This window comes from Bubalus bubalis, chromosome 9 (genome assembly GCF_019923935.1).
Source record: "Bubalus bubalis isolate 160015118507 breed Murrah chromosome 9, NDDB_SH_1, whole genome shotgun sequence".
Lineage (NCBI taxonomy): Eukaryota > Metazoa > Chordata > Mammalia > Artiodactyla > Bovidae > Bubalus > Bubalus bubalis.
This window is the reverse complement of record NC_059165.1, coordinates 99,549,082-99,576,625: the sequence shown is the minus strand read 5'-3', so window position 1 is coordinate 99,576,625 and position 27,544 is coordinate 99,549,082. Positions and strand designations below refer to the sequence as shown.

The following is a 27,544-nucleotide window of genomic DNA, read 5'->3' as shown; positions in this document are numbered from 1 at the left end:
GCGCAGCCGGGGGTCTTCGGGGAGAAGCGCTGGGGCTCTTTTGCGCCCCCAGCCTCTACTCATCCTTCGCCTCTTGAGCCCCTCGCCCGCGAGGCCTAAAAACCGCGATAGAATGGAGGCTAGTGAAACCGATCCCGGCCACAACACGGGGCGCTCTGCTGACCACGGGCTTTGGAGAAAAAAGAGGAGGGTTTGGGGGAGGGGAGTCTTAGCCAGGATTTTTCCAAGCTGAGCCGGGGGTTCCTTAAAGCATGGCACTCCTTTCCCTCGTATAAATTAAAGACACCGCTTCTCGCAGCCACTGAAGAACGCAAGTTAGTACCGTCCCCCAGGCACATTCATTGGTTCCGAGGGTCCCTCCATAGAGCAGGTGGGTGGGCTACTCAGGGCTGGACGGCAGGGTGGTGGGAGGACTAGGAGCCAGGGGGCTCTGGAGATGCTCAGCCTTCCTTGAGCTGCACGTTCGTCCCCCTTTCAATCCTGCCAGGTTTATAGAAAGCTGGCTGTGTGGATGTGGGGGGAGGGTTCCTGGTTGCCCCCTGCGGTACCGCCAAAGCCTTTCATGGATTCTACCAGGTGCGGCGGAGATATTTCAAAGTGGGAAACTGACGTGTGGAGAAGCCGAACCTCCCCCATTCTCCCATCCTGGTACTGCACCAACCATAAATGGATAGGACCCCCTCCGCAGCCACCAACCTCCACTTCATACATATTTGGTCCCTTAGATCCAGCCGATGGGCCTGACCATCCGTATTTAAGGCCCAAGGTCTACAGCCACGGAACCCTGCGTGTGAAGGAGGAATGAAGTTAGCCCGCCCACTGTCTCCACCCCTGAAGTCTGAGGGCTGGATTTGGCCCCAGTTCCAGGCTATGAGAATCCCTGCCCAGTCCTGAAATGATGGTTGCCCACAGAAGCAGGTGGAGGGTGGTGGGTGCCATAGAGGTAGCCCCCGGTTACCCGGTCAGCCTGGAAGTCTGGCGTCTCTGTGCGTGCTCAGTCACTCAGTCCTGTTCGACTCTTTGCAACCCCATGGACTGTAGACTGTGTCCGTGGAATTTTCCAGGCAAGAATACTGGAGTGGGTTGTCATTCCCTTCTCCAGGGTATCTTCCCGAGCTAGGGATCCAACTCACATCTCTAGCATCTCCTGCACTGGCAGGTGGATTCTTTACCTCTGTACCACCTGGGGAGTCTCTGCTTTTCCCTAAATTCAGGCTTCTGGGAAGGGATTTTTAGAGGACGGGTTTATTCACTTGCAGATGTTCCTTTTAGGGTTTCTTAGATTTTTATAGCTCCCCTCTAAGCCTGCCCCAAGTTTTGTCTATTTGTCACCCCAACCCTTTCCATTGCTACTTCCACGCTGTTTCTCAATTCCTCACCCATTCTGCAGAGCCAAGTTGGAATGGCAATGCATTCTCTTCCCTGGAGATAGAGACCAGGGTTTGCCACCTTCCTCGTCCTCAGCACATCCCCTTCCTCTATAATCCAGGTCCGGACTTGTCTGCCCCACTCTCCCCACTATTGCCTGCTCTGTGTCTACCTGAGATTCAGCCGGGACTTGGTATGCCCTGGCCCGTGTGCTAATTAGACCTCCACTGGATGATTCCCTTCCCTAAGGATCCAAACCAGGGATTTGCTCCTTCCCATCCATCAGTCTTCCCCTTGCACCCATCCTTCATAAAACGCCAGGCTTCCAGGTCCGCTCTCCCGAGATCCTCACCGGATCTTACCTCTCAGGACCTTCTAGTACCCGCTCCCCTCTAGTTTTTCCTCAGCCCCTACCCTGCACTGAGCTGTCTATTCTGCCAAAGTGCCTATTTTTGGCCTGGGGCCCGGTTTTATAGCCCCCACTGTGGGTCTTGGCAGTCACAGCTCTGGCTCTGGGAATCCACGCCAAGTCGGACTGCCTTCCCCAACCAGGGAGATGGGGTGCGGGGCTCCCTTCTGCAGCTGCAGCATGAAGCCGGCCCTAGGCCTCACTCGGCCAGATGCCTAGGAACCCGCTGGTTCCTTGTCCTACTTCAAGTCCACCAGCTGCAGTATAGTTGCTGGGCTGCGGAAATCCATACCGAGTTTTTGCACTTACCGAAAACCTAAAATGCAATTTTTTCTCTCGGCAGCCCCATCCCCTCCAAAGCAAGACCTTTGAGGCGTTTATAGATACTAACCTCCCCCAAATACCCACCCTCTCCGCTCCTGCGACCCGGTCAGTTCCCAGTCCTTGACCAGTTGCCACAGATCTTTAGCTAGGGTCTTGTCCCATCCCGCATATTCCAGTCCTGGCTTTGCGGTCTTCCCTTGCCTTATATTGTAGGTCTGGTCTCCCAGGGTAGCGGCCTCCTCATTGCATTCCCTTCGCATCGCCCCTGGATCCTGAAACCGCTTTTACCTGCCTGCTTCGGTGCAGCCGGCGCTCCAGATCCTTTCGTGCCCGAGTCCAGCCCTCCTTTTGCCCCTCCTTCTTGCACGTCGCTGCCAGGAAGACGAGGGCAGCCCACGCCGCCTCAGCCACTAAATAGCCCCCTCCCGGAGACCCCTGCGAGCCCAGGTCTGGGAGCTCTAGGCCAGGTCTTGCTTATTCCCACTGCATTAGGCATGACGCATTACTCCGTCTCCCGAGGAAGAGTCCGGCCCGAAATTTGCGTGCCCGGGGTGCATTTGGCCCTGTCGCAGCTGCCTTCGTTCCTCCCATCTCTGTCTAATCCAACCCGGGTTTTGCAGACGCCTTCCAGATCGCTCCCATTTCTCCCCTCACCGGGCAAAGCTCCTTTACTCCACTACCTGCAAAATCCGCTCCGGGTCTTCCTCGAGCCTGTCTCCCCTCCCCCACTTCCCGTTCCAAAGCCGGGATCCAGCACAACTCCTTCCCTCTCCCGGTTTTTCCATAGGGACAAGAGGGGGGGGCGAAGGGGAGGAAAGTCCATTCCGGGTTTTCGGACCGGCCTCCGGTGCGCTTGGGCAGGTTGCGGCGGCCGGTCCCGGGCGGCGGCTCCGGGCCGGGTTTTGCGCGTGCCCGCCGCCCCCCTCCCGGAGCGGGTGCGCCGGGGAGAGGGGCGAGCAGGCGGCTTGTCATTGCTGGTGCCCGGCGCCCGCTCGGTCCGCGCGTCCTGCGGTGCCCACGGGCCCGGCCCGGCGCCCCCCCATCCGGCCACCCCGGGGGCGCGACGCCGCCGCGCCCGCCTACAACCGCGCCCCCCCAACAAGCTCCGCGCCGCCCGCCCCCTACCCGAGCCCCCCGTGGCCACTGCGGGGAGCCCGAGCCGTCGGCGCGGGAGTTGTCGGCTCTGCGGCGCCCCCGCCCCGCCGTCTGCTGAGGAGGCCCCGGCGAATGGGGCCGCGTGGGCCCCGGAGCGGCGCCGCCGGGCGGCGGGGGGCTGCAGGGGCTCCCTAGCTGCTCGGTTAACCCCTCGGCTGCTGCCGTCGGAGGGGGCTGGGAAGTCGCCTGGGCGCACACGTGCCGCCTCCGTCGGGGCCGCGGAGCTGCGGGGAAGATGCGGGCAGCTGTTGGCGCCGCCTCGGGGGGCTCCGCCTCGCCCCAGCCCCCGGAGCTCTGACACCGCCCCCGCCCCGCCGCCTCCGCCGCCTCCCTCCCCGGGAGGGGCGCGGACGCTCGCCCCCAGCCCCGAGTCTCTGCCGCCGCGAGGGGGCCGCCTTTGGAGCTGTGTAATCCGCTTCTTCTTCTTCTTCTTTTTTTTTTAAATTTTTGGTTGGTGACAGCGGTTCTGGGCCCCGCCACCCCTCGCCCGATTTCCCCCCTGTCCGGGTTCCGGGAGATGTGCCGGGCAGGGGTCCTGGGTTCGCGGAGCCGCAGGAGACACGCGCAAGGCCGACCCCGGAGCGGCGCTGGACAGGTGAGTGTCTGAGGACCCCGGGCGAGGGAGACGCCGTACCTGGACCAGGTGTGGGGGCCGAGGTAGGAAGGATGGGAGCCCGGGCCTGTCCGGGCCAGGAAGGGGGAGGGGATGCTGGAACCGCGGGTCACAGCACCTGAGCGCGAGGGGGATGGAGAGCGGCCTGCACCTCACCCCACCGGTGAGGGGGCCGGGAGGGGCAGCCCCCGTGGACTGTCGGGGGTGCGGATGCGCGGCCGCGGGGTGCCCGTGGGGGGAGGGGACCGCGAGTGTGCCCGCGCGTGGCTGCGTGTGCCCGCGCGCGCGCCAGCCTTTGTGGGGAAGCGGCGCGGCAGTGCCTGCGTGTCCCCGGTGCGTGTGCGCGCGGGTGCTTGGCGCCCTGTTTGTGTAGGTGTCTGGGTGTGAGCGGAGAGGGTGCGTGTGCGCGCCGCGCGCCGGCCCCAGCCCCCGGAGGAGCCGTGTCGGGGGCTGGCACCCCACGAAGCCGGGCTGGGGGTTGTTTTTCTCTGGGAGGCAGAGGCGCGGGGGATGGGGAGGGGTCTGTCTGGGTGTCTGGTCGGCTGTAGCCGTCCACAGCATCTTCCCTCCGCGGTACCGCGTTAAGCCTGGGAAGCTGTTGGGTTTCATCCATCCGGATTCGGGCTTTGAGGTCCAGCCCTCCCACTCTCCCAGGTGTTCGCCGAGTAGAGCTTGGGGTTTCAATTGTCATTTTTCCATCTGCCTGGGACAGGAGTCCGTGCCAGAAGAGCCTGGGCAGCGCTGTGTGTGTGCTCCCGCCGTGGCCAAAGTGGCCCCACAGGCACACTGCCCCCCGCCTGCACACAGCCCTCAGACACATCCCTGGCCCTAACCTTCCAGGCTCGGTCAGCACCCAGCCCCATCGCTGCCCGGCCCCTCACTGGACCTTCCTCGCGCTCCGCTCCTCCCTCCCCCGCCTCTCCACCCCCCCGCCCCCCGCGCGCACACAGTCATGGCAGCTGAGTGGGTGTCCCTCCATCGCAGCCTTGAGACAGGGCCCCCTTTCCTCCTGGTTCCTGCAGGACCCGGGGCCTGGGTTCCTCGGCCCACATCCAAACATGTGGTGAGCTGGGGGAGCAGGGGGAGGGGTTCAAGATGGCTGCCAAGATGGCTGGTTGCCTTTCCGCCTCTCTCTCTTTCTCTGCCTCTCTCTCCCTCTCTCGGCTTGCCCTGTTCTCTTCGCTGCTACAGGAGTCACCGATGAGAGGGGTTTGGACAGTCTGAGGGACAGATATGGGGGACACATGAGAGTACTTGTCTGCTCAGGGCTGGTGGATCTCAATTCTGCTTGGGAAGAGGCGGGTGATCCCTGCTCCCCTCTCCAAGCACCCAAGGGCCGGGCGGGAACCTGTAACCTGATCGCAGACCCCAACTCCTTCACCCCCGGGCCTAACAGCCTGGGAGCTGCCCGCCCTCCACCTGGTCTCCTAGGCCTGGCACCCTGAATGGGTCATCAGGGTGTCCCACGGAGGGTCCCCGTCTCTCATTCTCTCCATCTGCCTGATGGCCAGGGACTGAGCACTACCCGCTGATGGGTCAGGCCCCAGCTGTGGGGGCAGGTGACTTCTCCTTCCTCCCCATTCCCCCACCCCCAAATTCTAATGCCGATTTTATTACTTAAAAGTAGGATGAAAACAGGGAGAATAAGAGAAGGAATACAACCTTCATTATCATATCGAGAAAATTATCCGTGATTTTCCTAACTAGTAATTTGCCTGCCATGCTGTTCAGAACTGACTTGCCCATTAATTACAGAGATGAAAAATCATCTGGAAAGCGGAAAAGGGAACTAATTCAATCCCTGGCTGGCAGCAAGGGCCCCGGTGCACCAAGCCACATATGTGTGTGCTCACATGTGAGTGCCCGGCCTTCCCACTGGCATTGCCACCTTCTTCCTCCTCTCCCTCAGGGAACTCCCTCAGGGCCTCAGCTCACCCCACGTTTGTCACTCCTGCTCTGCATGGGGTGCCCACCCCAACCCCCTCTCCTGGGGAGCTGGCTGATCCATGCTGATTGCTGCCCTTGGGCGTGGAGAGGATGCCTAGGGTTGAGGGAGGGCAGGGAGCTGGGGACCAGCTGCACCTGGGTGCCGTTGGGCCTGCAGGGAGGAGGTGGAAGGCAGGAGACTCGCAGCCTGGTTTCTATTCCCAGCCTGCCCTGGGGAGCCCCTTCTCCTGGGAGGTGGGCCATAGGGGAGGAGCTCAGGGGGTCCTGGCCCCTCTGGAGTCTGTCTACATCAAGCAGTCTGGTCCTGGCTTGGGCACCACCGCCATGTGGGGGGCTGACAGGAGAGAGCGTGGTGCTTCAGCCCCAGCCTGGGCATCAGGGGTTGGGGGTGCCAACCCCAGGAGGCTGTGCTGCCTGGCCCCAGAGGGGGTGCCCCTGATGGAGAACAGGAGGAGCAGTTCCCCGCCCCCCCGCCTGCCATCCCCGTCCCAGCCCCTGCTGGCCACAGGGAGCTGAAGTTGTCAGTCACTGCCCCCTCCTACCTCTCCAGCTAGACCCAGACGTGTGACCAAGGACACACAGAAGGCTCTGGTTTCTGTGTGGGCTCCTCTCGAGGATTCAATTTCCAGACGCCAGACAGTTCCCCTCTTCCAGACCCTCCAGGGAGGTGAGGAGGGGGGTGATGCTCCTGAGATGGGGGTTCCCTGGGTCTAGAACTGTACCTGACTGCACCAGCGCCCCTCCCAGCCCTGGGCTCAGCCACCCTGATGAAAGAGGAAGCGGGGTCCCAGGTGGCAGGGGGGCTGCAGAACAGAGGTCTGGGAGCAGGTCCCACCGCCCTGAGAATCCAGGCAGCTGTGACCTGTGGGTATGTGTGCTGTGATTAGGATGGTAACCTGGACAGGCCTGTGTGTGGCCACGTGTCCGACAGGCTGGTCCTGTGTTCATAAGGTTCTCCTGGGTGCTAGTGTTTGTGAGTTTTGCAGAGGGGATGTGTGTGTGTTTCCACGTGTCAGGAGCTGTCTGTGTCTTGTGTGCACCTGCTGTGTGTGCACATGTGGCTCCTGGGAGCAAGGCTGAGCAGACCTCTTCATGAAACCTGTGAATATTTGCCAAGTGTCTTTTCCACTTGGCACTGTGCTGGGGACGCCAGGGGGACAGTACCCCAGTCCTGTCCTCAGGGAGCTCACAGTCTAGTGACGTGAGCAATTTCAGTCAAGGGGCTCCTAGCATAGGAGTTGGGAAGAAGGCATATATCTCCCCTCCAGAGTGGCCAGAGCCCCAGCTGGGGTGGGGCAGCCCCTTCATCTTGGCACCCCAAGCATGGGGTGTCCCAGGGTCCAGACCTTCATGATCTTCCCTGTCACCCCTTCCACCTCGCCCCCTCTCTCCTCACTGCTCCTAAGCATGCAGTTCGACCACAGGCCCTTTGTACTGGCGGCTCCTTCGCCCGGGCCCCTCCCCCTGACACGTGCAAAGCTTTTGCTCCCTCACCCAGGGATGAGGGTTGTCCCCTCCTCAGTAACCTTTATCTATCCCATGTAGCCTGTTTAAAATTTCAGCCTCCCACCCGCCTCCTGACTTTCCCTAGCAAGGATGACTTTGCCCACATTCTGTAATTTACTGATTTATTGTGCCTGTTTGTTTATTGTATGTCTTCCCCGATCAGGACCCGAGCTCTTGGGGAATTTGTTCCCTGGTTTGCTTTTGGACGCCAGGTGCCTAGACTCAGGCCGGGCCCACAGTAGGTGCTTGAGAACTCTTAGCTGAGTGAATGGAGGTGGGGGAGTCTCTCAAAGGACGGAGACCCCAAGGGACTCCCCCTCGCCGGCTTTGCACATTGAGGGGTCCCTGTGGACCCTGGTCCTCTTAGGGGAGCCAGGGCTACCCACCAGGGGCCAGGCCAGGCCAGCCCAGCACCTGCCCGATGCACACACTTGTGAGGCAGCTCCCTGAGAGGGCCTCATGGGTGCCCCAGTGTGTGAGGGTGTCCCTGTGGGCAGGCATGGGGCAGTGTGCATATAGGGTTTAGAGCCCAGAGGGTCACGTGGGGGCCCCTGCCTTTGCTGGGGGTAGGAATGTCATGGTCAAGGCCTGAGCAGCTTTGATCCAGGGGGACACTGACTCAGACTCTCATAGGATGATGGGACCCCACCCTACCCTTGTTTCAGATCCTAGGAAATCAGCCAAGCAAAAGCTCCCCTGCCCCCCACCTCAGCTCAGCTCAGCTCTCAGTCATGTCTGACTCTTTGCGACCATGGACTGTAGCCCGCCAGGCTCCTCTGTCCATGGGATTTTCCAGGCAGGGATACTGGAGAGGGTTGTCAGGTCCTCCTCCAGGGGATCTTCCCGACCCAGGAATCGAACCCACGTCTCTTGCGTCTCCTGCACAGGCAGTCAGGTTCTTTACTACTGCGCCACCCCCTCCCACACCATCCTCCCCCAAATCCAAAATTTGGGGAAGATAAAAATTGCAATAATTAGATGCTCAGGCTAAAAATACCCTTGTTCCCCCTCTCCCAAAACTAAAAATAGCCAGGGCTCTTCCCTCCGAGGTTAAAAATACCAGACAGACCAGGAAGCCAGGTGGGTGCTCCTATCTGGTGTCAGGGAGGTGAGGCAGACAGGCGAGGGGCCCAGGGCAGGGTCTCCCAGCCATGGCGTTCCTCACATTGGGGCTGTGTCGTTCATTCTTTGAGAGGAGACCTGGACTTTTCAGCATCCTTTGCATCCACGCTCTAGATACCAGGAGCAATCCCCCCACCCCTGAGTTATGACACCTAAAAAGACCTCCAGATTTTGCCAAACAGCCTGGGGCAGGTGGGGCAAAATCATGGGCCCTCCCAGGTGAGTACCACTGCTCTAGATCGAGGGTCTGCAGATTCCCTCTGTGAAGACCCAGACAGCAAGTGTTGGAGACATTGGCAGGCTTAGCAGCTCTGTTGCATAAATTTCCTCCTCCTCGTCTTCTTAATCCTTTGAAAGCGGTAAAGCTTATTGGCTGGGTGCAGTGCCCAGTCCATAGGTAGTCAACTCCCATCCTGGCAGACCCACCCACCCTTTTTTGCCCCTGGTGATGGAGGTCAGGGTGCCCTTGAATGCACCCTCATCAGCAGAGGGGTGAGTCTGGTGGTGTTTGTCCTTTTCACCTCCCTGCCCACACCCCCTGCCGTTCGCCTGTGCCCACTCTCTCACTGGTTGTCAAACCAGTGGGGCCTCCGCAGAACAGCCCCAGGGCCTTTGCACAAGCTGTGCTTGCTGCCTGGAATGCTCTTCTCCTCCCTGGGCACCTCTGTGGCTCCTTCCTCACCTTCCCAGAGCTTTATGACATGTCTGGCTTTTCTCCATCACTGTATTTAACGTTGCGCAACACACAGACACACACACACACACACACCAACCACTAGTACATCACAGGACTGACTTTTTTTTAGTGTTCTTTATGTCTGGCTCATTCACAGCTGTCTCTCCACACCTCGATCAGTGCCTCACACATAGTTGGTGCCCTAAAAGAGATGTGTGGGGACTTCCCTTGTGGTCCAGTGGTTAAGATTCAGGCTTCCACTGCCTTGTTCCAGATTCGATCCCTGGTCGGGGAAACTACGGTCTCACAGGCTGTGCAGGTGTGGCAAATAAATAAGATAAAAGAGTCATGTAGAATCGCTGAATATTATTTCTAAGCCCCACAACCACCATTGTGAGACTTTCGTCCCATTTCCCCAGGACAGAAGGCAGAGGAGGGACCGTGGTGGGGGCAGGGGGAGTTGCATCGTCACACAGCCGAAAGTGGGCACAGCTGGGATTTAAACCTAGGACCCTGAGACCTGGGGCCTCTTCCCTGTTGCCCCGCTGAGCACCATCTCCCTCACCCTCTGGTCTCTGCCGCTTCACTGCCAGCTTGGTGGTAGCAGAGGGCCGCAGAGCCTTCTTCCATGTCTGCCACAGGCCCTGGCTCCCATGACCATTTTCAGCACTGCTCTGCAGTACCTGGGGGGTTCCCAGGTGGCTCAGCAGTGAAGAATCCGCCTGCAATGCAGGAGACCAGGGTTTGATCCCCAGGTTGGGAAGATGCCCTGCAGGAGAGCATGACAACCCAGTCCAGGATTCTGGCCTGAAGAATTCCAGGAACAGAGGAGCCTGGCGGGCTACAGTCCATGGGGTCGCAAAGACTTAGGCACAGCTGAGTGACTAGATAGCATCTACGGGACCTGGAGTGTATGTGAGGCGTGTGACCGGTCAGGGAGCACCTTGGGGTGGAAATGGGTCTCGGGCCGCCCGTGGTTCCAACCCGCTGTGGACAGGAGCATCGAAGAGGTGGCCGGATGGCCTGTAAGGGAGAGCTTCCTGGCGGAGAGGGCTTCCCAGCCGAGGCCTGGAAGGGAAGGAGGGATAAAGTGGAGGGGAGTCAGGGAGAGTTAGTGAAAGGAAGGGACCCGCCCTGAGGTCAGAAAGAAGTGGGCAGCTCAGACGGGAAAGGAAAGACATTCCCTGGCCAGGCAGGGAGACAGGACGCGGGTCCTGGGGCCCGAAGGACTGTTTTGGATTTGGGTTTCTACTTGTGCACAGGGCTGAGGAGGCCTGGGAAGGGGTCAAGGCCATGAAACGGGGTTAGAATGTTTAGTATGCGCTCCTTCTGGCTGCTTCATAGGCGGGAACTGTGGAGGGCAGGCGGGAAGGGAGCCCAGGCAGGGGGGGTGGGGGCGAGGCCGGTGTGGGTGGAGCCACCACGGCTGTCAACATGAAGGCGGGGGCGGGGCCTTGAGACCTCAGAGAGGGACCCGTGCAGGGCTTTCGAGACAGAGTTGACATGATTCAGTGGGTGACCAATTGGAAGGCAGAAGGAAAGGAGGGGGCGGGGAAACTGCAGGCTTCTGGTTCAGACAGCAGGATGGACCTAGAGAAACGAAGAGGGTGGGGGCAGGGAGCACCTTCCGCCCTCATCATCACCCCCCACACATAGAGTCTCATCTCCCCTCGCCCGAGTCAGGGCACGTCTTGTCCCCACTCAGTCTCAGCGTGGGCCTTCCCTGGTGGTCCAGTGGCTAGGACTCCACACTCCCAATGCTGGAGGCTTGGGTTGAATCCCTCGTCAGGGAACTAGACCCCGTATGCCACAACTCAACGTTCATATCCTCAACTAAAGATCCCACGTGCCGCAACTAAGACCTGGCCTAGCCAAATAAATAAATATTAAAAAAAAGAAGCTCCACTGCTCCCGGCTCACTCCTGCAGGCCCTGCTCGCTCTGCCCTCTACACCTGCCCTCACCCCTTCCCACTCTCCCCTTTCTCTCTGAACCAGAGGCACGCTCTAGCACATTCCTACCTACCTCAGGGCTTTTGCGTGTGCTCTTCTCATGGCCTGGATACTCTTTCTCCAGTACCTCAGTGGCTCACCTCCTTGTGACCTTTGCTAAATTGTTACCTGTTTAGCCAAGCGTTCCCTGACCACCCCATCTATGTTTGTATTGACACATATTCCCCACCCCACCCCCATTCTTTCTCTGCCTCGAGTCTATTTTCCTCCAAAGTACTTGTGACCAGGTGGGAACTGGGTAACTACCCCCTGAATGGACGACCTCTTCCAAGGGTCTGTTTCATCTTTGTTCATTAAACGAATTAACGAGAACGCTCTCCTCACCAGAACTGGGCATGCAACAGAGAGCCAGGCCAACCCATGATGGAATGTTCCCTGATGGGATAGATAGACTTTCAGCTGCAGAGCCCAAGTCCAATGAGGGGAGCAAAATGTGGAGGCCCAGTGTGCCGCTAGTGTGGGTTCCAACGCAGTCCTGGGGGACAGAGCCTTTTAGAGGAAGAGGGCACAGAGGGCAGGAGTCCTCTGGGTATGTGGGTGAGAGATGTGGGGGGTGAGGAAAGAATAGGCTGGAGCAGAGAAGGTGATGAAAAAAGCAGGAAATCCAGGCCTGAAATGCCAAGTCGCAGCCTCTGAGACAATAGGGAGCCATGGAGGGTTGTAGGCAGGCAGTGATGTGGAGTTTTCATTTTGCCAAGAGCACTCTGGGTGCAGGATGGAGATCAGAAGGGGTGGGAGTGGCAGATAGATGTGGAGGAGACCAAGGAGGAGGCATCCGTGGAGAAGGGAAGGCTTTGAATAGTCCCACCCCTGCCACTGGACTGCCAGAGTGACCTTTTAAAATTTATAGGCAGACAAACCCCACCCTGTGGCGCCGACATCTAGTGGGAGAGAGATAATAAGCAAATAAGTAAAACGCATGGAGAAGGCAATGGCACCCCACTCCAGTACTCTTGCCTGGAAAATCTCATGGACGGAGGAGCCTGGTGCGCTGCAGTCCATGGGGTCGTTAAGAGTTGGACACGACTGAGCAACTTCACTTTCACTTTTCACTTTGATGTATTGGAGAAGGAAATGGCAACCCACTCCATTGTTCTTGCCTGGAGAATCTCAGGGACGGGGGAGCCTGGTGGGCTGCATAGTCCAGTCTATGGGGTCGCATAGAGTCGGACACTACTGAAGCGACTTAGCAGCAGCAGCAGCAGCAGCATGGCAGGCATGATAGGGATGAGTGCCAGGGAGAGCAGGATGCAAGAATGTTGGGGCTAGCAGGACCTCCCAGAGCTGGCAGCGTCTGTGTAAAGACTTGAAGAAGGCAAGGGAGGAGCTTTGCAGGTCTGGGGAGGAGGGAACAGCCTGTGCAAAGGCCCTGAGAGGATACTGTGCCTGGTGTTTGTGAGTGAGGAGGAAAAGGTGGAAGGAGGTGAGGGTAAGGACGGGATGGGGCTGAGTGCACAGGGTCTTGTGGGCCGAAGAAGGGCTTTGACCTTTGCTCCTAATGTGGTGGGAGCCATGGAGGGTTCTGAGCCGGAAAGGGACAGTGTGGGGACTCAGGTGCTCACCGGCGCCCTCTGGCAGCTATAGGGGGAATAGGCTGGGCTGCAAGGGTGGAGAGCAGGAGAGAAGGGAGGAGGTGGCAGGGCTGGACCAGGGAGGGGACCAAGGCCTGAGGAGACAGTGAGCAGATGCCGAAGGAGGAGCCGCAGGAGCCGCTGCGGGGATGGGAGGAGGAGAGGTTCTTGAGCACCTCGGAGGACTTGGGCTGCTTTCTGCTGAGATGTTGGAAGATGAAGGGGTGGAGCTAAGGGTTCAGTGGGGACCCTAGCCTGACCCCACCCCCAGAGCCCACAGCCCCCTTCCTGAAGAAGGTTATGTGCCGGACACTCTCTGGCACTTGCTCCACCTCTGTGACGGCAGTCTGTCAGTCCCAGAGTTGGGATGGGGAGATGCGCTCAGAGAGGCCAGGAGTCTGGCCTGAGAGCAAATAGCACACAGCAGGTTCAGACCCAGGAGCCAAGTCCCTGGCCTTAGCCCAGGTCTGCCGCTTACCCACTCGGCCACGCCTGAGGGTTCCCTGGAGGAGGCTGGCCCATGGAGCTGGGCTCTCTGGCTGCTGGGTTTGGGGAGGACTCAGGCTGCTGAGGAGGGAGCAAGAGGAAGGAGATTTGTTCTCAGGGGCCCAGAATCCTGCTGGTGGTGTCCCCCACCTCCAGACATTCAGACTCCCACCCACTCGAGCACAGAGGGTTGCCATGGCAACCACACTCTAGGGCAAGCTCGCGGCTCCCCCTCTCTGCCAGCAGCCGGTTTTCCTCCTGTCGCCCTCCTCTGCCCCATCCCAGGGCACCTGAGGACAGAGCCTGGGCTGCATCACCCGCCCCCAGGACATCCCTGCTCTTGCCCCTTGACTTGAGACTGAGGTGGGGCTCAGGCAAAAACAGAGGCAGGTGTGGGGTCAGTGGGCAGCCTGCATGACCTGGGGGTCTAACACACCTGGGGCCCAGTCTCCCTTCTCAACGTGAGGGTGGCGAGCCCTGTTTCCATGGGTTAAATTGGGAAACAAGTTTCCCAAACACTCCAGTTCCCTGAGGCTCGAAGTGGGGACAGACACAGGTGTGTGCTCACCTGACCCCTGGGGGCATGCCCACTTTGGAGGCCACTCAGGCTTACAGAAGCAGTCTGGGCCCAGAAGAGCGACCTCTTGAGGGCCCCCAGGTCTCCCCAGCTTGCCGTGATCAGCCTGGGGTTCCAAGCCCCCTTGCCACTTGGGTGCCCTTGGTATCTCACTTTCCTCTCCTATAAAATGTGGGTATGCACCCCCCATCCTTACTAAGTCCTTATGAGGATTACATGAGATACAGGCATGCAGTGCTCAGAATGGGGCACAGCGCTGTCAGCTGCTGCCCCTGGCCATCATGGGTGCTTCTGGCAAATGGGAGGTCCCAGCTGACCCCCCACACCCCTGGAGCAGAAAGGTTTTCTTGAAGTTGTGAGGCTCAAGGCCCATCACACATCTCTGCCTGCCCTGTCTGCCCTGACCCCCTGTGTGAGTTCGCTGGGGCTGCTGTTAAAGCCAGGCTGGGTGGCTTTAACAGAAATGTATTGTCTCCCAGTTATAGACACCAGAAGCCCAAGATGGAAGCATTGGGTTGGTTCCTTCCAGGGGCACAGAGAAGGAACCTCTGCCCCAGCTTCTGGAGGTTGGCCAGCAATCCCTAGCTTGAAGGCGCGTCATACCAATCTCTGCCTCGTCTTCACGGGGTGTTCTCCTTGGGGGTGTGTGGGTCTGGGTCCATGTCCTTTTTATAAGGACAGCAGTCTGATTGGATCAGGGTCCACCGTACTGGGGCTTCCTAGGTGGCTCAGTGGTAAAGAATCCACCTGCCACAGCAGGAAAAGCAAGAGATGAGAGTTTGAGCCCTGGTCTGGAAAGATCCCCTGGAGAAGGAAATGACAACCCACTCCAGTATTCTTGCCTGGGAAATTCCATGGACAGAGGAACCTGGCGTGCTGCAGCCCATGGGGTCACAAAGAGTCAGACATGACTGAGTGCGCGCAGACACACAAACACACACACCCCACCCTGATGACCTCACTCATTTTAACTTGATTACATCTTTATCTCCAAATAAGGTCCCATTCTGAAGTGCTGGGGGATAGGGCGCCATCTTATCTTTTCTGGGGGGAATATAGTTCCATCCACCCCAAGGCCTCAGGGCTGGTCAGGCCTGGATCTCCCAGGTGGTTCCCACCTCACCATGTCTGACCTCGCCTCCTCACTTAAGTGAGCACCAGGTGCCAGGAGAAACTGCCCAGGGCCGAGTGGATGTGCAGTCAGGCCAGGAAGAGAGGGGATAGAGCTGCTGTGCCCAGCTCCCCCGACTCCAACCCCGAGGTGGGGACAGCCCTGGGGATGCCTGGGGCTTCGTGGGGGAGCTGCTCCAGGGATGGGGCTTCCAGGAGCAGCAGCAGCCCATAGGGAACACTTTCTGTGCCCCTGAAGCAATGGTGCCCAGCCCGTGTGGGTCAGGTTTGGCCCCTAGGTCACAGGGCAGATGCCCTGCCCAGCCATCCCCACCACCATTCCTGTGTTCATTTGGTAAATATTTGTTTGTGGACCTATTATACATCTGGGCTTCCCTGATAGTTCAGTGGTAAAGACTCTGCCTACCAGTGCAGGAGATGCAGGTTCGATCCCTGGTCCAGGAAGATCCCCTGGAGAAGGAAATGGCAACCCGCTCCAGAATTCTTGCCTGGAGAATCCCATGGACAGAGGAGCCTGGCAGGCTGCAGTCCATGGGGTTGCAAAGAATCGTGTACAACTGAGCAACTGAACGACAGCTAGTACTGCACATATAAATGCCAGGGGGAGCCTCGGGAGCTTCCCTTCTTGGGGGCGGGGGAGGAGTACGAAGGAAATCCGCCAGTGGACAAGTCGAGTCACATGGCAGTGGCGTGACTGGTGGGCGCGGGGATGACAGCACAGCAGGGGACACCTTGAACTCACTGCACACCAGGCAGGGCCCTGCATGTTCCCTGGCTGTGAATTCATCATGCTGTGCAGCTACCCTAAGCAGCAGCCCCATTTTACTGAGAGAAAAACGGAGCCGTGGGAGGTTACGGGACGGTGGGAATGGGCCAGGCGGGCACTGGCTGCCAGCGGCTATGGTGCAGGGTGGTGGAGGCCCACCGCATCTCTGAGGGGGGGACATGAGCTGAGATCTAAGGGGCACAGGCCAGGACTGTGTGGCCGGAGGAGCGGGGAAGGGGCAGGAGCCGGGCGTGTGTGGTCTCACAGGATGTGAAGTGGGAGCTCTGGCAAGGATTTAAGCAGGGGCGCAGTGTGTTCAGATTCTTTTTTTTTTTTTTGGCTGCGCCACATATCTTGTGAGATCCTGGTTCCCCAACCAGGGATTGAACCCGGGCCACGGCAGTGACAGCACCAAGCCCTAACCACTGGACCGCCAGGGAGGTCCCAAGATTGTCTTTAGAAAGTCCCCTCTGTGGAAGAGACTTACGGACGTGGGGGCCGGAGGGGTGGAAGGAGAGGGTGGGATGAATGAAGACAGGAGCATAGAAACATATACACTGCTGTATGTAAACTAGACAGCCAGTGGGGATTCGCTACATGACTCGGGGCTCAGGTCAGCGCTCCGCGACAACCTAGAGGGGTGGGATGGCGCGAGAGGTGGGAGGGAAGCTGAAGTGGGAGGGGATGTATGTATATCTATGGCTGATCCGTGTTGATGTCTGGCAGAAACCAACACAGTATTATAAAGCAATTACCTTTCAATTAAAAATAAATAAATTGAAAGAAAAGGTCCTCTCTGTGGAAACAGCCTAAGTATCCGTCACTGATGAATGGATAGGAAATTCCCTGGTCATCCAGTGGTTAGGACTTCACATCTTCACTGCCTAGGTGTTATTAGCTGCTCAGTCTTGTCCAACTGTTTGCCATCCTATGGGTTGTAACCCACCAGGGTCCTCTGTTCATGGGATTTCCCAGGCAAGAATACTGCAGTGGGTTGCCAGTCCCTTCTCCATTCACTGCCTAGGGTTAGGGTTCAGTCCCTGGTCAGAGAACTAAGATGCTGCGAGGCACACGGCATGGCCAAAAACAAACAAAAATAAATTGACATATACAGACTACTCTGTTAAAATACGTAACTAATAAGGACCTACTATATAGCACAGGAAACTCTATCAGTACTCTGTAGCGGTGTATACATGAAAATAATCTTTTTAGAAAGTGGATATATGTATATGTATAATGGATTCACTTTGCTGTATACCCGAAACTAACATAACCTTGTAAATCAACTATATTCCAATTAAATTTTTTTATCCAAATGGATGAAGAAATGTGGTCCATTCGTACAATGAATATTACTCAGCCAGGAAGAGGAACCCAACCGACACACTCTTCCACATGGGTGAACCTCAGAAACATCTTGCTGAGTGAAACAAACCAGACGTAAAAGGCCACTGATTATCTGATTTCACGTGTGTGTGATGCTCAAAACAGGCATATCCATTGATACAGAAAGCAGATGAGTGGTTGCCAGGACCTGAGGGGAGCGGGGAGACAAGAGTTCTTGATCAGCAGGTACAAAGTTTCTGGTGGCTCAGATGGGAAAGGATCTGCCTGCAGTGCAGGAGACCCAGGTTCAATCCCTGGGTCAGGAAGATCCCCTGGAGAAGGGAATGGCAACTCACTCCAGTATTCTTGCCTGGAGAATCCCATGGACGGAGGAGCCTGGTGGACTATAGTCTGTGAGGTCACAAAGAGAGTCGGATACAACTGAGCGACTAACACACACACGTTTCTCTTCGGGGCGATAGAGAAGTTTTGGAAATAGATAGAGGTGCTGGTGGTACAGCATTGAGAATGTAATTAATGCCACTGAATTGTATACTTAAAAATGGTTAAAATCACAAGTTTTACATCATATATATATACACACACACACATATATATAGGGCTTCCCTGGTAAAGAACCTGCTTGCCAAGGCAGGAGATGCAAGTTTGATCCCTGGGTGGGGAAGATCCCCTGGAGAAGGGAATGGCAACTCACTCCAGTATTCTTGCCTGGAGAATCCCATGGATGGAGGGGCCTGGTGGGCTACTATCCACGGAGTCGCAAAGAGTCGAACACAACTTAGCAACTAAACAACGGTGCGTGTGTGTCTGTGTGTGTGTGATACCACAATCTTTTAAAAAGCCTCTCTGGCTGCCAGGGGAAGCCTGGGATGTGGGAGTGGAGGTGCTGGAGGGCAGCGGGGAAGGGATCAGAGCTCTTTGGTGAAGATGGGAATGCCCAGGTCTGGAGGACAGATGCTGAGAATGGACAGAGAGATGCTGGGCTGTTCTGGAGGTGCAGACCCCGGACTTAATCCTGAACTGACTGTGGGGGTGAGGGAAGAGGGAAATCCCAGATTTTGACTCCTTGAATTCTGACCCAAGGCCCTGGGAGGATGGTGCCAGGGGGGACCATGCCCTGAAACTTGGAGTTTGGTCGGGTCGTTGTCGGGTCAAGGTGCTTTGGAGATCCAGACAGAAGTGTAGATGTGAGGACAGAAACGGGGCTGGGACTCAGAGGCGGCAGTTGTCACGGGTACAGATGGTGTCTAAAGCCATGAGGCTGGTGGAATCCCTGAGTGGGGTGTGGACAGGAAGAGGGCTGGGGTCCTGGGGGTCCGGGGAGCGGGGCCAGGCCAGAGGAGAAGAGCTAGCTCCTTCATGGATGCTTCCTGGGTCCTGACCCTCCTTACTCTGGGACAGCATCCTCTGATGGGCCTGTGCTGGCCTACTGTGCATGTAGGCTGCGGTCCTTATGAGAACCCTGCAGAAACAAGGTGTCAAGGGAACTGGGGGTGGGGGACCCACTCAGGGCCTTGGGGCATGAAATGACCGAGTCGGACCCCAGACCCATGTTGGCCGGCCGCACCCAGAGCCTGGCATCTGGCAGCCTCTTCAGCATTAACCAGGCGCTAACTGGTTTAACTCCCTAAGGGAGCCAGAGGGAGAATGCTAACCAGCTACACTCCCTAGGGGAGAGCCAGGGAGGGGAGCATCCAGCAGCCTAGCGCCAGTTCCCCTCTCCACCCCGAGTCTGGAAGGTAGAAGATGCGGGTGGGAATGAGGTGATGCCTCCCACCCCACCCTGCCCCAGACCATGTAAAATTGAAGAATGCTTCAAAATGAAAGGAAACCATCCAAGGCCACATCTGGACAGGGTTGTGGGATGAGAGAGATGATTGTGGGCTGAGGAAGTAGAGGGGAGAGTTTGCTGAAGGCTGGGAGCTGGGGAAAGTCCTGGGGGTCGGGGTGGGGGAGCTGCGCCGGAAAATTACTTTCTATTTCTCATGAGAGGAGACAGCCCTGGAGGGATGTCCTGCCCCATGAGTGAGCAGCCCAAATCTTCATTCCCTGAGAAGCTGTGCTGAGTCCCTGCCCTCAACTGGCTCATGATCTAGTGGGGAAGGCTGACAATAGACCTGCTTATACAAGAAGGTGATTTCAGGGCCTTCCCTGGTGGTCCAGTGGTTAAGACTCTGGGCTCCCAATGCAGGGGGCCCAGGTTCTATCCCTGGTGAGGGAACTAGATTCCACATGCTGAAACTAAGAGTTAGTGCAGCCAGATAAATAATTTCTTTAAAAAGGCAAAATGTTTAAAAGAAAAAAGAAGGTGATTTCAGGTGCTGTGAATTAAACATGGGGCTAGGGACTCCCCTGGCGGTTCAGTGGTTAAGACTGTGCGCTTCCACTGCAGGAGTCAAGGGTTCGGTCCCTGGTCAGGGAACTAAGATCCCACAAGCTGCACAGTGTGACCAGAATAAATTAAAATAAAAACAGGGCTAAAGAATGGCAAGCGAGGGTACAGGAGTGCTGGGGGCGGTCAGGGCAGGTTGCTCTGCTGGGGTGACCTTGAGGGTGAGCCCTGAGTGTTGAGAAGCTGCAGCAGGCGATGGGGGTACTGGGAGACTGTTCAGCAGAGGGGCAGCCCAGGCAAGGGCTCAGGCCGGAAAGAAGCTGGAGCTCCTAGGACTGCGAGGAGGGTTGCATTGGAGAACGTGTGACACCAGCCCAACCAGCAGCCTCTGGGTCCTGGTGAGGAACGGAGACCCCAGGGGAGAGCAGAAGGGGAGGTTAACACTCAAATTTACATCACTGAATGCTGGCCTTAGCACTGAGTGGAGGCAGTGAGGCTGGGAAGAGGAGGAGGCCAGGACAAGCCTCTGGGGGCAGCAGGGTGGCGGCTTGGGCCTGGTGGTGGCCCTGGGGAGTCGGCAGATTGACAGGGTACTTTGGAGGGAGGCAGAGCCCATGGAACTTGCTGGAGGAGCTTATGAAGGGGAGGGGAGCAGAGAAGTTGGTAATTGAGGAGGATTCCTAGGTTCGGGTTCTGAGACTGATTCAGCGTGGAGAAGGGAATGGCAACCTACTCCAGTATTCTTGCCTAGGAAATCCCATGGACAGAGGAGCCTGGCAGGCTGAAGTCCATGGGGTCGCAAAGGAGTTGGACGTGACTGAGCAACTGAACAACAGCTGTTCAACAAACATTCAGGCCTGTTGTGGAAGCAGGACCAAAACAATGCAATGATCCCTGCCTGTGGAGGGGCACATCCGTGAAAAAAAAAGAAATAGTCACATTTGAACCAAGGTCTGAAGGAGGCCAGGGAGCAGAGGAAGAGGCCGTGTGAATAACTGGCAGGCAGAAGATTCACCCAGAGGAAGTGACAAGTGCCGAGGCCCTGGGGCAGGGTCTGGGCTGCTTGAAGAAGAGCAGGAGGCAAGAGTGGGGTCAGGGAGCTTACCGGGCTGGTTGATAGGCTTTCAACTGTGGGGGAAAAAGAAACCAGTCGTCAGGGCTCTTTTGTGAGATTCCAAACTGTAAATAAGAGGCTTGGAAAGTATGAGCTTGTCCCTGGTGTTGAGACCATAGGACAGACGGGGGGGATGCGAGTAGAGGACAGACCAAGGGTTTGCACACTAGAAGTGAAGTGAGAGTCACTCAGTCGTGTCCCACTCTTTGCGACCCCATGGACTCTGCAGTCCATGGAATTCTCCAGGCCAGAATACTGGAGTGGGTAGTCTTTCCCTTCTCCAGCGGATCTTCCCAACCCAGGGGTCAAACCCAGGTCTCCCACATTGCAGGCGGATTCTTTACCAACTGAGCTATCAGGGAATGAGAGCCAGTTAAAACATGGGGTGCTGGAACTTGCCTGGTGGTCTAGTGGTTAATAATCAGCCTTGCAATTCAGGGGGTGCAGATTCGATCCCTGACCGGGGAACTAAGATCCCGCACGCCACAAAGCAACTACGCCCAGGCCGCACAACTACTGAGCTGGTGAACCATGACTAAGAACGCAGCCAAATAAGTAAAAGAGAAACTGTTTTAAAAAAGAAACATGGGTGCTGACCCTCCTCAAAGAAGGTACATTTCTAGCAAGTTGCTGTCCAGGCTGGTGCCCCTGGGCCAGGGTCATACTTGAAGAACCGGGGTGTAGATGGAGCAAAGGACCAAGCGTGGAGATCTGGGTGTCCCATCTTAGGAGTATCCCAGGGGAGACAGAAGCAGTGAGAAGAGGAGAGGCTGGGAGGGAGAAAAAGTGGTCAGAACTCGGCTCTGTGCCCTCGAAGCCGCTGTGCCTGGGAAGGACAGACTGGGGAAGGGGGGCTAGCCTGGGAGGGCACACAGCTCCCACCCCTCCTCCAGCCTCCCCAGCCCCCCCAGGGGCTGCACCCACCTCTCACCCCGCCTGCCCATCTCCAGCTCACCCTGAGGATCCCCCCGAGAGGAAAGAGGGGACTTAGTTGTCCCTGGTCCCTGATCTGTGGCGCCAGCCAGCTGGATTCTAATTAGCTTCCAGAGCCAGAGAGACAGGAAGCCAAGGGGCTGGGGGTGGGGCCCTGGACTCCTGCCCAAGCCCGGGAGGCTGCAGGCTGGGGCCAAGACGCCTGGGTCCCCCACCCTGGACGCCGTGCTGGATGAGGTAGCTGGGGTACGGGAGACGAACTGGCAGGGTCTCAATTTCAAGAGGCTTCCAGAGGGTTCTCCTCTGGGATGGAGGGTCTGGGGCCTGCCTGGGTGCAGGTAGGCCCTTCTTAGCTGGTACTGCCCGAAGAATTACCCCAGCCACCTGGGGAAGGGGGCACTGGCAGACCCCAGGAGGTGCTTCTGGGAGATCCAAGGTGCCCAAATGGGTGGGTCCACCTGTTGGGGTGGGGGGGTTGCACCGTGAGCCAGAGGCCTTGGAGGGGTCAGCCTCTGGCCCAGGGGTGCCGCTTCTGTCAGATACGGCCGGCTTGGTCCACCCCTCTCGGGGCAGCGGGCTAGAGGCCCTTGGGCACCTGCAGAAAGAGAGGGGACCTGCCCTCCTCCTCGGCCCGCCCTGCCCCCTGCCTCACTCTCCCTGTCCTCCACAGGCTGGTGGACCAGGCCGTGGTGCCCACTTGGTGATGTGGGGCGAGGCCCCCTGCACAGCCCTCTGAGCCGAGAACGCGCCCCTGGCCGCCGCCATGGCCCGCCTGGCCGCCGCGCTCTGGAGTCTCTGCGTCACAGCCATCCTCGTCACCTCAGCCACCCAAGGTAGGTGTTGAGGGGGCCGAGGCAGGGTTGGGGGGATGAAACCCCGAAATACCCCTGGCCAGGGCTCCCCTGGTGGCTCAGCGGTAAAGAACCTGCCTGCCAATGCAGGAGACCTGGGTTCAATCCCCGGGTTGGGAAGATTCCCCTGGAGAAGGGCATGGGAACCCACTTTTTGCCTGGAGAATCCCATAGACAGAGAAGCCTGGTAGGCTACGGTCCGGAGGGTCGCAAAAGAGTTGGACATGACTTAGTGACTCAACCACTACAACCTCCTGGTCCCTTGTTAAGAGAATCAGGCCCCCACCCAGCCTCAATCTGGCAGACCCGGAGCAGAGAAAGACTTGGTGATCACACACCCTGATTCAAGGGGTCCCCAAATCAGCCCCTCACCCCCAACCCAGAGCTCCAGGGCTCATCCCGCCAGGGGTCCTAGGGCCTGGGATTTGGGCTGTGGCCTCCAGGACCAGGACAGGCCTTCCTGGTGAGGCTCTTCTGTCTTCTCTGTGTGTGTGTGTGTCTCTCTGTGATTACATCTCCGAGGCTCTCGCTGGGAAGAAGGCTTAATTAAAGCATGCCCGCTGACGTTTATTTAAAAACAACTAATTATCCGGCTCAGCCCTGTGCCGGCCCCGGGATCCCGCATACGCCACAATTAGTGCCCGGAGCCTGCCCGCCCACCCTCACCCGATTATTCAATTACTGTCCCCACGGTGGGCCCAGGCGGGGGCAAGGGCAGCGCGGGATGAGAGGCAGAGAGAGGAGGCCTGCCGGCCTCACCCTCGCCCTGGGGGTGCCCCCTGCCTCGCCCTTCCCAGCCCTGTCTGGAGGCCACTGGTGGTGGGCCCTGCTCACCAGCGCTCCCTCTCACAGAGAGCCTCAAAGGTGGAAGGGGCGTCATTCAGCCATGCCACCAGGCCTTGGCACTGCTCCGGCCAGCTGGCACCCTCCACTCCCGCAGCACCAGTGTTCTCTGCCCGTCCAGGTCCTGCCCTACAGTCCCAGTGGGGCCGGGCGGGGCTGCTTCCACCCCCAGACCCATCTGAGCCAGCCCTCCACCCCCAGCCTCCTTCCCAGACCCAGGAAGGACTAAAATTAGACGTGGGAGCAGATGGCGCTGGAGGAACACATGTAAAACTTTTCCCCAAGTGGGACTCAACTCACCCCAAAAAACCCCGAGGGCCTGGCTGCCAACCCTGTTGGGCCCCCAGCTGGCATCAGAGGGACTAGATCACAACACAGGGGGTCCGTCTGTCTCTGCTGCCAACGCGCACTGGGACTTTCTCTCTATCCGCCAGTGACAGTCTCCACGTTGGTGGCTTGGGGCCCCGCTGTGTGTCCCTGCTTCCCTCGGACCCCCGGCATAGGCCTGGCTGGGACCAGTGTGCAAGGAGGTGGCTGCTCTGGCAGGCGTGGGTGGTGCTGCAAGAGCCAGGCACTCCCGTGGCAAGTTCTTCCATTGTCATGGCAACCCTAGGAAGTTTCCCAAGTGAAAGCCAGGGCCCCCTCCCTGGGATGCCCTCGCTGTCCACAGCACCTCCTTCCAGAACATCTTCTAGCACAGAAGCCTCCCAGTACATCCCTGGGCTGTGGTTTGCCCATTTTACAGATCCAGAAACAGGCCTGGTGAGGCGCCAGCAGCAGCTGTCCAAACGAGAGTGTGCATGAGAATCATGGGTGGGTGTACCCATTCAGGGGCTCCTGGTTTCACCCCAGAGATTCGGGATCAGCAGGCCTGGGTCTGGGGACACTCAGAATCTGCATTCTGAACACAGTGCGGATATGCCCAGGGCCACACTGGGAGAAACCCTGGCCCAAAGGACCCACCTGGCCTGTCAGCTGGGAAGTAGCAAAGCCAGGCTCTGTGGTTTCTTCCAGAACGTGAGGACATTCCCTAATATACCCTCTCTGCTCTGTGCGTGGGGGTGGTGCGAAGTTAGAGAAGTGCCCCAGGCCACTCTCAGCTTTGATGATTTGCCTGAAGCATTCATGAAATTCACAAGCACCATTATTGTTGTTTACTCGCTCAGTCGTGTCTGGCTCTTTGGGGACCCCATGGACTGTAGCCGCCAGACTTTGCCACTGAGCCACAAGGGAAGACCATCCCTTGCGGTTATAGTTGATTACTGGTGGCTCAGATGGTAAAGATTCCTCCTGCCAATGCAGGAGACCCAGGTTCGATTCCTTGGTTGGGAAGATCCCCTGCAGAAGGAAATGGCAGCCCACTCCAGGATTCTTGCCTGGGAAATCCCACAAACAGAGGAGTTTGGCAGGCTACAGTCCATGGGGTCACAAAAGATTTAGACATGACGTAGTGACTAAACAACAACATCGTTGACTACAGTGAAGTGATACAGATGAAAATCAGCCAGGAGAGGAGGGGCATGGGGCAACATCGGGAAGGTTCTGTGCAGAGTGGCTTCTGGTGGTTCCCTCCCAGTGCAGTCGCAGACAGCAGGAACTCTCTAGGCAACGATGAGCCACACCATGCATGTTATACTGCTAACCGGGGAAGCTCTTCTGAGCCTTGGTGTCCAGAGTCTTTACTGAGGCTCAGTCACATAGACATGGCTGGCCTCAATCTCCAGCCCCTCTAGAGGTCAACTGATACATCACCCAAAACACCTACCTGAAACCGCATTGTTAGTGAACTATTAATAGTTTGCTAGGACCATCATGACCAAATGCCACAGACTGAGGGGCTGAAGCAACAGAAAGGTATTCCCTCCCAGTTCTAGAGGCTATACATCCAAGATCAAGGTGTGGGCAAGATTGGTTCCTTCTGAAGGCCACTGGGGAAGGGTCTATTCCAGGCCCTTCTCCTTGGCTCATAGGTGGTCATCATCTTCCTCCCTGCATCTCCACGTCATCTTCCTTCTTTGTGTGCCTCTGGGTCCAAATTTCCTCTTTTTATAAGAACACCATTCATATTGGATTTGTTGTTGTTCAGTCATTCAGTCACATCCGACTATTTGCAACCCTATGGATTGAAGCACACCGAGCTTCCCTGTCCTTTACCATCTCCTGGAATTTGCTCAAACTCATGTCCATCGAGTTGGTGATGCCATCCAACCATGGCATCCTCTGTCAACCCCTTCTCCTGCCTTCAATCTTTCCCAACGTCAGGGTCTTTTCCAGTGAGTCAGTTCTTCACATCAGGTGGCCAAAGTATTGGAGCTGCAGCTTCAGCATCAGTCCTTCCAATGAGCATTCAGGGTTGATTTCCTTTAGGATTGACTGGTTTGATCTCCTTGCTGTCCAAGGAACTCGCAAGAGTCTTCTCCAACACCAGTTTGAAAGCTTCAATTCTTCGGCACTCATATTGGATTAGGGCCTACCTTAGTGGCCTCATTTTAACTTGAGTACCTCGGTAAAGATGCTATCTCTAAATCTGCTCGTAACTAAGGCAGGGGTCCCTAGCTCCTGGGCCACAGACCAGTAGTGGTCCATGGTCTATTCAGAATCAGGCTGCAGAGCAGGAGGTAAGTGGCGGGCCAGCAAGTGAAGCTTTGTCTGTATTTACAGCTGCTCCGCATCATTTGCATTACCGCCTGAGCTCCACCTCCTGTCAGATCAGCGGTGGCATTAATATTCTCATAGGAGCATGAGCGCTACTGTGAACTGTGCATTCAAGGGGTCTAGATTGCGCGCTGCTTATGAGAAACATCTGAAAACAATCATACCCATACCCCTGTCCATGGAAAAAATTGTCTTCCATGAAACCAGTCCCTGGTACCAAAAAGGTTGGGGACCGCTGTTCTAAGATACTGGGGGTTAGGGCTTGATTTCAGCATATGAATTGGTGGAGGGGGGAAGATCTGATTTAACCCATTAACAGTTCACACAGGCTACCCTGGCATGGCTCCAGGCCCCCAAGTAAAGACACTCTTCTCACAAAGGACACTAGAAGGGCTCACAGGGCACCTCCCAGGAGCCAGACTCTTCTTGGGCCAGGCTAATGGCCTTACTACACAAGTGGTCACACCGGGAAGCCCATTTCACAGATGAGTAAACTGAGGTTCATACAGCCCGCAGGCCGATACAGTCAAGCTGGAGGTGGAGCCTCTTCAGTGGGGTTCCTTCCCACCCCTCCTGGGCCTCGTGGTGACCGACTCCCTCCCTCTTGTCCCTGAAGGCCTGAGCCGGGCTGGGCTCCCATTTGGGCTGATGCGCCGGGAGCTGGCATGTGAAGGCTACCCCATCGAGCTGCGGTGCCCGGGCAGCGACGTCATCATGGTGGAGAACGCCAACTATGGGCGCACAGATGACAAGATCTGCGACGCCGACCCTTTCCAGATGGAGAATGTGCAGTGCTACCTGCCGGATGCCTTCAAGATCATGTCCCAGAGGTGAGGGGCTCCAGGAGGAAGGGGTGGCAGCAGTCCCGAGGGGCCCCAAATAAGGTGCCTGTCCTCTGCGCGCCCCATGGCCAGCGCACCCTGTTCCCCTTCACCCTTCCTTGTGGGCATTCGACACATGTTTCCTGAGCAGCTACTAGGGGCTGGGTGCCACGCAAACAGCCAGTAAGACCCAGCCCACCCCCTGCCAGCCTGTCACCTCCCCAAGCCGTACCCTTCGCCAAAAGCCCGTTGCCTCCAGACGCTCATCCTAAGATTAGCGGGGGCTTGCAGGGTAAGAGCCAGGGCAGGACAGGGGGCGGTGTCAGAGGAGCTGAGGGACAGCCCAGAGGGCTTTCCTGAGGAGGTGACGCTAAACATGGACAGCAGAACGTTATGTGCTTGTGTCAGAGAGAGGTGTGTGAGAATGTGAGGGAGTGAGTGAGTGTGAAGACTGTTCCTTTCTGTAAGTGTGTGTTTGAGTGGGGGTGGGAGGTGTACAAAGCTACACACTCAAGCCAGACCACCTAGAGCTCATCAGCTCTTCCTTCAGATTTTACCCAGATTTAGGACTTCCCTGGTGGTCCGGTGGTTAAGAGTCCGCCTGCCAATGCAGGGGACATGGGTTCGATCCCTGGTCCAGGAAGATCCCACATGCCACAGGGCAACTGATGCCGTGTGCCACAACTGCTGAGCCCATGTGCCACAACTACTGAAGCCCGTGCGCCTAGAGCCTGTGCTCTGGAACAAGAGAAGCCACCGCAATGAGAAGCCTGAGCCCCACAGCTAGAGAGTAGCACCCGTCGCCGCAACGAGAGAAAGCTAGCACACAACAATGAAGACCCAGTGCAGCCAGATTAAAAAAAAAATTTTTTTTAACCCAGGTTGATTGCTGCTTCCATGCCAAACCCCCCACGGCTGCTTACAGTATGCTCTGCCCCCTCTCCATGCCTTCTCTTGCCTGCCTGCTATAGTCTGTTCCCGCC

General features: G+C 57.4%; 1 protein-coding gene and 1 long non-coding RNA gene across 8 annotated transcripts in view; one reads left to right on the top strand and one right to left on the bottom strand.

Moving 5' to 3' along the window:
* LOC123335167 overlaps positions 1-2,762 on the bottom strand; it is a 33,049-nt gene extending 30,287 nt beyond the window's left edge. The window contains exon 1 of the long non-coding RNA XR_006553549.2: positions 2,390-2,762. This is a non-coding gene — a long non-coding RNA (uncharacterized LOC123335167). The remainder of the gene's footprint in view (positions 1-2,389) is intronic.
* Positions 2,763-3,313: 551 nt separating this feature from the next.
* Positions 3,314-27,544, top strand: part of ADGRL1 (adhesion G protein-coupled receptor L1) — a 50,122-nt gene continuing 25,891 nt past the window's right edge. For 2 of the 7 annotated variants that reach the window (XM_044948225.2, XM_044948224.2), the window contains exon 1: positions 26,537-26,570. In XM_044948225.2, coding sequence (XP_044804160.1) covers positions 26,546-26,570 — 25 coding nt within the window. In that variant the 5' untranslated portion in view covers positions 26,537-26,545. Of the gene's footprint in view, positions 3,852-4,783; positions 4,933-22,061; positions 22,225-26,356; positions 26,571-27,544 lie in introns of those variants that run through there. The other 5 variants (XM_025293676.3, XM_006066534.4, XM_025293674.3 and 2 more) reach the window with 5 other exon arrangements.